A 10,470-nucleotide genomic window follows, 5' to 3' on the forward strand; every position below is an offset into this window, starting at 1 on the left:
GATACACCTAAATAAAATGGGAATGGTTGGTGATATTAACTTCCTGTTTGTGGCACATTAGTATTTGGGAGGGGGAAAACTTTTCAAGATGGGTGGTGACCATGGTGGCCATTTTGAAGTTGGCCATTTTGGATCCAACTTTAGTTTTTTTAATGGAAAGAGGGTCATGTGACACATCAAACTTATTGAGAATTTCACAAGAAAAACAATGGTGTGCTTGTTTCTTACATGAGTTATTTACAAGTTTCTCTTTGTTTACAGCCATTGACATGTCGCAGAGGTTAACACGTGAGGAGCGGATAGAAATTATGTTGATGTCTGGTGAACGCAGTACCCGAGGCATTACAGCAGATTTTAATGCAAGACACCCTACAAGGCCACCCATCTCCCATGCTACAGTTTGCAAACTGCTTGCCAAGTTTCACTAATGAAGAAACATCCACTGGATATATATTTGCTACATGATGATGTGTTTCCCTCTTTATGCACTGAAGCTGGCACGTTCCCTGAGTTTTTCCAGCAAGATGGGTGTCAGGTCCGAGCATCCTAGATGAACAGTTTCCTGGAAAGTGGATTGGTCGTCGTGGGCTAGGTCCCGATCTGACCCCCTTAGACTTTTATCTTTGAGGTCATCTGAAGGCAATTGTCTATGCTGTGAAGATACGAGATGTGCAGCACCTGAAACTACGGATACTGGAAGCATGTGCTAGCATTTCTTCTGCGGTGTTGCTATCAGTGTGTGAAGAGTGGGAGAAGAGGGTTGCATTGACAATCCAACACAATGGGCAGCACTTTAAACACATTTTATAAGTGGTCAGAAACTTGTAAATAACTCATGAAAAAAACAAGCACACCATTGTTTTGGTTTCTCCACCTGCAATGGAGAAACATTTCACTAGATATGAAAGAAATGTGTACATATCTAAATGGTTTTTGTCTCCACCTTGCTAACTCACATAGGGTCAATGAGTGAGGTCAGATTAGGGTCAGGACCTGCTTTCTGTTCTATTAGTCCTTGTAAATTGGGTACTATAAAACAATACAATTGTAAATAAGAAAGGGTCTAGCACTACTGACTATGTGCACAGTAAGGCCTGTGTTTATTTATTGACCAGTTAAATGTACTGAAACATTATGAAATTGAACTGTATGAAACAGTCTATTTGCTGTTACAAAGTTTTATTGATGTTAAGATTTTATGATTACATTATGTTGAGATTTTTATTGAAATATTCTCTTTTCCAAACTCTAAAATCCCATAGTATAACTGGCATATTGAGGATTTCATGAGACCAAGCTACGCACCCTGATTTTCATGAAATCAGATTAAATTGATTTGCCTTTCTACTGTATGTAATGCCATGAAGCATCCCATGAGAGCAGCACAGACATGGTTTGCAATTTGTCACCAATTCAGTCTTATATGTCTACAGAGGGACAAGGCTGCATCAAAGGTCATAGGGCCTTCTGGTTCACTGTTTGACAGATGAAAGTCTTTACTTTTTCCCTGGCTGTCAGAGATCTCAAGTGTGGGAACAATGTCTCAAAACAGCACACAAAGGGAGTGTTTGCTCTCTTTGAAAGAAAAATCTGGAATGGATTTAGAATCCTGGTGGTAGCTACCCATTAGATTGTGTAAGCTCTCCCACACTTATAATGTTTGACCTAAGCCCTTTGACCTGGAGAGAGCAGACCAGTTCCCACTTCAGAAGACTGAATTCATAAGACAACTTGAAGGTAACTGAGTGAAAAGGTAAGAGAAACATTTGACATTAATTATTATGTGTCCAGAAAAAAAAAAACGTTTTTTAGTGGTGGCTCAAAGGGCGATGACACTTCCTGAGTGTAGGGAGAACCCAGAGGCAAGAAACGCCACCCAGTGCTACAAAATGGTCTGTCTTTGCAATCATTGTTAACATATCACATAATATCCAACTCAAGTGGCAGAATTATGTCATTAACTTAAGTCATTAAATCATAATGTAGTACATGAATATTACTATATCTGTGTATTGATATAGTGAATGCAATCAAGTGGAATTGAAGTGAACGTATTTCATTGTGTCCAGTATGCCATTTTCCTGAATACTTAAGTCAAACATTGGATGTCTTAAATGTTTTGGAAAATGGTTAAAGACAAGTATTTCTTTGGTTACTGAGTAAGCCAATACTGCCCCCTGATGCAATTAGCTGACTTTGATTTAATTTCCTTTAAAAAATCATCTTCATTTGAAAGTTTTAATTAATAAAAAAAAATTCATAATCAACATAACATAAAAATGTTGCAATGGAGCCTTCCGAAAATTGTATTACCTTGGTCAACAGGCAGATGGCACTTCGGAGTCATACAGAAGTGGAAGCAAAAGACTATTAAAAGACATTTCATTAGAAGATGCTTCGAGAAGTAATAGAATGGGTAATCTAGGCATATCCTCAAGCAAATAACACAGAATTTAGTTCACAATTGTTTCATAATGATCATGAGCGTTTAACAAAACATTTCAATATACAGAAATAAATGAATAGTATGTGTATTAGAACATGACATGCATGGTCTCATTTACTCAGACTCAGATGTTAGTATTTCTTGAGATGCTTTAGAGATGCTTTCTTGAATAGTTTTTTCAAGTCAATCCCTAGTCCTCAAAATTAATCAAAGTTATAGGGAGCATCCCATGAGACACATAGTTCCAGAAATATCCTAACGCCCAATTCAATTTCTTTAATAAAGGTCTGATCAGATAATAATCATATTTCGACCTGAAGTCTCAGTAAAGTATCATTCATTGTAGTGATGCAAGTGTAATGTGTGGAGACTTTAATTTATTAAGGAAGGTAGAGCAGGTGATTTGAAGGCAATTGAGAAAAAGCACATTTTGAAATATTGATGTGAATAGTGAACATGTACATCACCACAGAAAATGAAAGCAGAGCACAGCAGATGTCTCTGCTGATATCAGATTTGCCGTTTTTCTCTTTTCTTTTTGTGTTGTTTCAACACAAAGAAAGGAAATAAACATGTAAATACCAAAGCCTTTGGTATCACGTGTGTGACACATGAGCATTGTGCATGATACAAGGTGCACTTGTATTCCGTTTGTCCTTCTTTTCTGACTATAAGTATTTTTTAGATCTGATACCTTTTTATTACTGTAGTCATCATTTTAAGCATTTACACGTTCTACAGTCGTATATGAGTATCTGAAAATAAAATAACTGGGTCAATTTTTACTGAATTCAGAATTTATTTTTTATTCCCCAAAATCTTTGATGATAGATAATGAAGAACATGTCCACCATGATCAGTAGGAAAGCGGAAGACCCAGCAGTCTGAGCGACCGCCTGCACATGCTCAGAAGGGTTGTTTTTCACATAACTAAACCATAAGACCAGGCTGAGCTCAGAAACACAGACAGCTGCGTTTATCAGCATCTCCAAACAGCCTGCAGTGCTGATCCTAAAGGAACTGAAACATCAATGAGTGTACTGTAACTGCGGGACTGAACCAGCTTGCAGATCTTCTGCATGGCATAATAACCGTTCAGCGCATCAAGACCACTCTTAGCAAGAAATATTTTCTTTTCCTTGTTTTGGGGTTTCGAATCTACACAATGGTGCTCGGAAAGGTGAAGAACTTCTTCGTCAGCTACGACTGTCTCAATGACAGTAATGTCCCCGTTTTTGCGAGTGGGGATTATGTCTCAGGGAGAGTGATCATAGAAGTCACCGGAGAAATTCGTGTGAAATCTTTGAACATTCACGCCAAAGGACTGGCTAAAGTTCGGTGGACTGAATCACGCAATGCTGGTTCCAACACTGCTTACACACAAAATTACACAGAAGAGATGGAGTATTTAAACCATAGAGACACCTTAATTGGACATTACAGAGGTAAGGAGCATTTAGATTTGTGCACTTTTGAAGCGAATGAGCTGATAAATTATGCTCATATAGTGCTTCAATGACGGATGCTCCTCATTGTGTGAATGCTGGATTTAATCGTTCTCTAGCACAGCGTGACTTCAGGCCATAATGCCTTAAACGTGTGTGACTTTTGGTAAATGTTAAAAAATGTCAGGTGGATTAACAGCCTGCAGTGATGGAATGTTTGTTCCAAATAATGGATGGCTACCCCGCACACGGTTGCATATTAAAACTATTTCTTTATCACTCAGTCCAATTTTGACGAAAACATTTGTCCAAACTGGCTTCAAACAATAGCAATACAAAAATGGATATGTTTAACTATACTACAGGAACAGTGGTAGATTCGAGTGCCAAACAAACACCCTGCACATCATCTGACGACTTAACTACAATCGACTGTTTTAAAGCTTAGCTCCTAAAACAATTAACTGTTGAATGAATGTATCTCTCTTTTAAAAAAAAACAATTAAAATGAACATTTCTAAATTCTTTTAATTACTTTCCTTTGTGAGGCAGTCCTGTAAGTTTGTGCCCTTTGTTAGAAGCGGTTTAAACCTGTTCAGAAACTGGATGTGGAGAGGGGGTTGCGCGGGCAAGCCTCTGCGCCCTGATTGGTGGAAGTGCTCGTGTGTGTCGAATGACCTCATACCTGCAGAAGTGTCAACCGGTATCGCAATTTAGTTGCAGTGGTGTGGTTTTACAGAAGGTAAAACTTATGTGGGGAAATATTGACTGTAGCATATTTTCTGTCACACAAAAACCACGTGTCTCCATTTATGTGTAATTTAGTTTTTAGTCACTTTTGGTATAATGTGGGTCGGACAGTTGTTTATTACATTTTAGAGAATTTGATGATAAATGGACAAGTAGAAATATTCCAAAATGACTTGGAATAAAACATTTGACATTGACTACCACTGAAAGTAAGTTTTTTTTAAATATTTTTTTTATTATTATTCCTTTTAGAGATACAAGTTTATTGCATTGACATCAATTCTTTGTCTTTTTCATTATATCTTTATGCTAAAAAGACATTGTTGATATCATGCAATAAACCTGTATCACCTGAATTATAGTACTAGTTTTTTTAAACAATATAGTTTTGATTTGAAAACCATTAATGGCTGTCATGGTAATGTTAGCAATCCAATGCCTTGTTTCGTCATTACACTTTTTCTGTAACCTGTATATTTAATGTGTCACACTGTACTTGAGTATTTACCAATAAATGTCAATAAATTGAAATGCATTTCTGTCTCTGTACTTATTTAAGTGTGAGATTATTTTGGTTTGTTTATGTCTGGAAACATATTTTCCATCTAAAGCTTTTCTTTAAAACCATGCTGCAGCACGCATGGCTGCTCCTTATGGGGGCGTTTTAAACCAATTCTGCTAACTGAACCCCTAGTAATAAATGCATGAGGAAATCCGGGCAGCTGCTTACACCGGTTTGGTCCGGTCTCTACTAGCTCTTGGCTGCCTTTGAGTTTCAGCCTGGTGGTTGTTTATAGCAGAGCCACTGCTGTTTAGGCTGCTCTGGATTGCTGAGGTGACAGCAAAATAAGAAAAAATAATCTATAATAATAAGAGTTTAAAACCTTAATTAAGTAGAAATAATTAGCATCATTTAAAATAGTTATAACTGGTTGCATTTTTTATTATTATTATTATTATTATTATTATTATTTTGTATGCCTCTTGATAACAACAAACTCACTAAAATGTCCTTATTTTATTACAACCCAACGCTTTAATGGAATACTTAACTCACTACACTTTATACACTGCTTAATTTGATCATATATTTAAAAACAAAAAAAACAAAACATCTGTTGTTTGTGCTAAATCATGGGACATTTTCTATACTGTACCTGAAAATGGAAAATATGCTTACAAAAGTATTTTTAGGATTGCTATATAGAATTTGATTTTCCTCTGTTCTAGATGATGACATTGGTGACGAGGGTTTTACTGTGCTTCACTCAGGGCGACACGAATGTCCCTTTAGCCTTGAACTCCCTCAGACGTAAGTATAGCTTATGTTCTTGTTAACACCCATTTATGTCAGTGTTGAAAGATTATAATTTGGACCAAATTGTCAGAAAGAGCCTTAACAAAACTGCCACATGAAGTGGGTGCAATGTGCTGTATCAGGTGAAATGCTTTTCTCTCTAGCATTGTCCTCATTCTCCTGCTAGGCCTCTGGCCACATCGTTTGAAGGGAAGCACGGCAGTGTGCGCTACTGGGTGAAGGCTGAATTACACAGACCCTGGCTCCTGCCCATGAAAGTGAAAAAGGAGTTCACTGTCTTTGAGCACATTGACATCAACACCCCACTGTTGCTGGTGAGAGGAATACATTAGACGATCTCAAAAGGCAGATAGAATTGACGTTGAATAGATAGAATTCAGCAATAAAATAGTTTAGAAACTTATTTCTATCCTTTGTTCATTTTCTTATTTAATTTACAGTCACCCCAGGCTGGCACACAGGACAAAACACTTTGCTGCTGGTTCTGCACTTCAGGGCCTGTTTCACTAAGTGCTAAAATTGAGAGGAAAGGCTACACTCCAGGTAAGAAGCAACAACATAGAAGCCAGTTGTTCTGTCTACATATTTACAACTACATATCTGGTAGCGTTATCACATAGCGTCATATAGCAACTCAGAAGTGTTTTCAGTTTTAGAACTGCAGAAGTATTCTTGCAGGAGAATCCATCCATATCTTTGCGGAGATTGAGAACTGCTCCTCCCGGGTTGTTGTGCCAAAAGCAGCCATCTATCAAACGCAGACTTTCTATGCCAAGGGGAAGGTAAAGGACATCAAACAACTCATTGCTAATCTTCGTGGAGATCCTCTACCATCTGGCAAAACTGAGACATGGGATGGCAAGATGTTGAAGATACCTCCTGTCTCCCCTTCCATTCTAGACTGCGGTATTATCCGTGTAGAATATTCCCTTATGGTGAGTACAAGATTAGGTTTGAAGTGTTCTTATCCATCTGATTGCTTCAGTTACTGGTCAGAAAAGGGTCTAACGTGTCTAATGTCCTGTCTCCACACAGGTGTATGTGGACATCCCTCGTGCTGTGAATCTGTCTTTAAACCTGCCCTTGGTGATTGGCACCATACCACTCCATTCTTTCGGCAGTCGCACCTCCTCAGTCAGCAGCCAGTACAGCATGGCCATGAGCTGGTTGGGTATGGCGTTACCTGAGAGACCTGAAGGTAGATCAGTTCAGAACTTACTTCAATTAAATGTAAATTATAGGTCAGCATGATTCTGGTTTTTGCACAGCAAATAGAATGATACTGTGCATAAAGTATGCCATGAATTTACAAAATAATGAAAATTGCCTTGTCCTCCACCACCTCATTAATATATATATATATTTTTTCCAGCCCCACCAAACTATTCTGAAGTTATCTCAGACGAGCAATTGCTGAATAGTCTTGAGCTCCCTGCGGTGCGGGATGAACTGGAGGAACCACTATTTGCTTATATTCAGGAGTTCCGCTTCCAGCCACCCCCCGTCTACTCTGAGGTATGTTGTAAGTTCAACTTCAAAGATACATTGGAATGCTTTGATCAGGATGTCCTGATTCAGTTTTTTTAAATAACCATTTTGTAGTGTGTTTTATGTCTTATAATGTAGTCTGAGCTCCATGATCATTTAAAACGCTGCCGTGACATCATTACTGGATCAGAACAAGACATTCCTACTTTTTAGTAACGCTGTTGAGACAGATCATCAAAAACGTACTATGGTTCAATGTTTTCAGATTGATCCCAATTCAGAGCGGGGAAACATCATTCAGGAAAGAAGAACTGAAACCTATCCATCTCGCTGAAAGAAGAGAGGACCCTGATATAGTCATGGGTTACATATCTGTTGATTCTAACCCACAATCTGGGTTTGTTCTTCTTCTACAAGGAGATAAAAGGAATCGACTTTGCTTTGTAGAAGTTTGTCATAAGAAGATTTGGCATGATGTGCCCTCCTGGATAGGAGTTTCCTTCCTGATCAAATCAAGCTGAGAGACCTACCTAAGCTGTTGAACGTCTCGAGTAATCCCCTCATCTAGTGATTGGGGACAGAATTTTGAAGGAGTATGGCTGTGCCCTTTAAATCAAGATGGACTGAAAGAAAACCCAGAATACTCTCCAGAGGACAGACCTGGTCCTAATTTTCATTGTTTGCTGAAAGAAATTTCACTATCAAAACAATGAAGTATCTGTGCTTGTATATGGTTCAACAAACGTCAACAAATAAATGGCTTTATACCACTCCAGTACCAAAAAGCACAGAAAGAGAAAGGTGCATTACTGTTTTCATTGATGGTTGGGTCTGTAAAGGTCTACTCTGTGGTAAGACAGATGTTGTAGAGTTAGTTCATTAGCTTCATGTTAAGCTTGAGTTATGAAGCACAGTTTGGGTTTGGGACTCTGGTAAAATGGAGTCTGCATGTGGCAAGATAAGTTTTTGCACATAATGAGCAACCCTGGATCGTCTGCTGCCTGTGAAGGGCTTCGATTTAGGCAGTTTACTCATTTGCAACAAACAATCTTTAGTCTTGTCATCTTAGAGTCATGCAACTGCATTATTTGAAGTGGTGAAAATAGTTATCAGAAATTACTTAACACAATAAAGACATTGAACATGAATGACATACCTTTTTTCTTTCAACTATGACTGCAGGTGGCTGAGGCCTGAAAGTTAATGGAGCTGGCGAATCACAACCTGGACCTAATTTGTCAGTTCAAGTAGTACAATTTAAATGAGTGTCACATTTGTTTTTAAACTCATTTAAATTTGATGATGGCCTAATGGAGTATGACTACATTGGCTTAAAATGATTAGCACTTTTTAGTGAAGGCCAGCTTGGGTCTAAAGAATGAAACAGCAACTGATGACATTAGAAGAAGCAGAGAAAAGTTATGAGTTAAAAGTTAGCAAAATATTTGCTGAAGAGTTTACAGGTGTAGTGTATATTACCAGATTAAGTCATATCACAAATATATATTTTGAGTAATGAATTTAATTATTTTGCTGTGGCACAAATTAACATTTCAGATTGTTGTTAAAGTTTTCCAGATTTAAGTTGATACTTTGTGTGTTGTGCTTTCATTTACCTGGTTGAGAAGGGAATATTATATTCAGTGTTAAATGTACACAGATAAATTTGCGTCCTTTTGATTATGTTTGATTGAATGAGTTTGTATATACTGTTGTATAAGAACTCTTCCTCTTAACATTCTGTTAAATGCAATTCCAAGTAAGGATACAATGTACTGAAAATTATGTTGAATATGTAGTGCGGATAGAAATCAAAATATACATTTCAGTCTGGCAGGTGCATAGCTATTGAATCTGACTTCTATCTGTGCTACCTCATGTTTCAGGGGCTGAAAAGGTCTTACTTGAGTTAGGCTTCTCCTAAAACTCTATAAAGGTGCAATATATTTTTTTGTATGTGTGTCTTTTTACAATTTTGTATCTTTTGCATGTTTTTTACTTTTATATATACATTTGTAGTATATGTATATTATGCCACAATCAATGGTTTGTTGTTCTTGATAGTTGAATAAATAAATACTTATTTGTAAACCGGTTTGGCCATTTTTTTTCTAAACAAAATATAAGAAAGGAAATAAACTGTTTACCTGGGACATCTTCTTGTTCCTATCACTATACTGTATAATGAATAGAAATGTATTATTTCAAGAGTAATTTTACAAATATTTAATTAATGATCACATTTATGGTATGTTTAAACCTGACATCCTCATATAGAACCTGGTAGTGTGTCACTGAGGAGGACATAAGTGTTGTCTTTGCATTCCTCCAGTCTGTATCAGCTAGTCTACCTATGGACCAGATTGGACCCCCAATATCACTGAAGCCTCCAGGCCAGGGCCCTGAACCCTTTAGAATTTTCTATATTTCTGTATATTTCTGTGACCTAAACCTTCAGATATACACAAAACCACAACAAATAAATGAGACATAACACTTCTTTCATAACACACTTTTTGGAAGGCAGAGGCTTTTTCCTGGCAATCCTGCCATGCACACCATTGGTGTTCAGTGTTTTCTTGATGGTGGAATCATACATCGACCCTAGATAAAAAGGGGGAAAGGCCTTTAGTTGCTTTGAAGTGATCTTGGGTTCCTTTTTGACCTCAAAAACTTGTACCAGCCTTGCTATATTTGGTCAACCACTCCTGCTCTTGAAACGTTCTCCATTTGTACACAATTTACGTAAATGTGCAAGTTGTTTTTGTGTATAAATACAAAATACTAAATTCTAGTTTATTTTCTAATGATACATTATTACAATTGATTCCACCAAATAGATCCATTGGATCCACAAACTTTATTTCTTTTATTGCTTTTTTTAAACAAATATCACCACTGTAGTACAACATACACATCCTCCTTCATTTTCTTTATGCAAAAGTTTTAGACACGCATGAGATTATATTTTGCAGACTTATGTAATCCAATGGCTCTAAAAATGGGTGTGTAATTCCAGAACA

At 37.3% G+C, this 10,470-nt stretch overlaps 1 protein-coding gene across 1 annotated transcript; it reads left to right on the top strand.

Annotated features, from left to right (window-relative positions):
* Positions 1-3,388: 3,388 nt before the first annotated feature.
* arrdc3b (arrestin domain containing 3b) lies at positions 3,389-9,538 on the top strand. The gene is made up of 8 exons (XM_072659042.1): positions 3,389-3,891; positions 5,872-5,953; positions 6,126-6,273; positions 6,400-6,502; positions 6,638-6,894; positions 6,995-7,157; positions 7,332-7,474; positions 7,713-9,538. Exons 1-8 carry the CDS (start codon positions 3,612-3,614, stop codon positions 7,779-7,781), a joined length of 1,245 nt encoding a protein of 414 aa, XP_072515143.1. The 5' UTR covers positions 3,389-3,611; the 3' UTR covers positions 7,782-9,538.
* Positions 9,539-10,470: the final 932 nt, after the last annotated feature.

The sequence above is a fragment of the Salminus brasiliensis genome, chromosome 16 (genome assembly GCF_030463535.1).
Source record: "Salminus brasiliensis chromosome 16, fSalBra1.hap2, whole genome shotgun sequence".
In the NCBI taxonomy this organism is placed as follows: domain Eukaryota; kingdom Metazoa; phylum Chordata; class Actinopteri; order Characiformes; family Bryconidae; genus Salminus; species Salminus brasiliensis.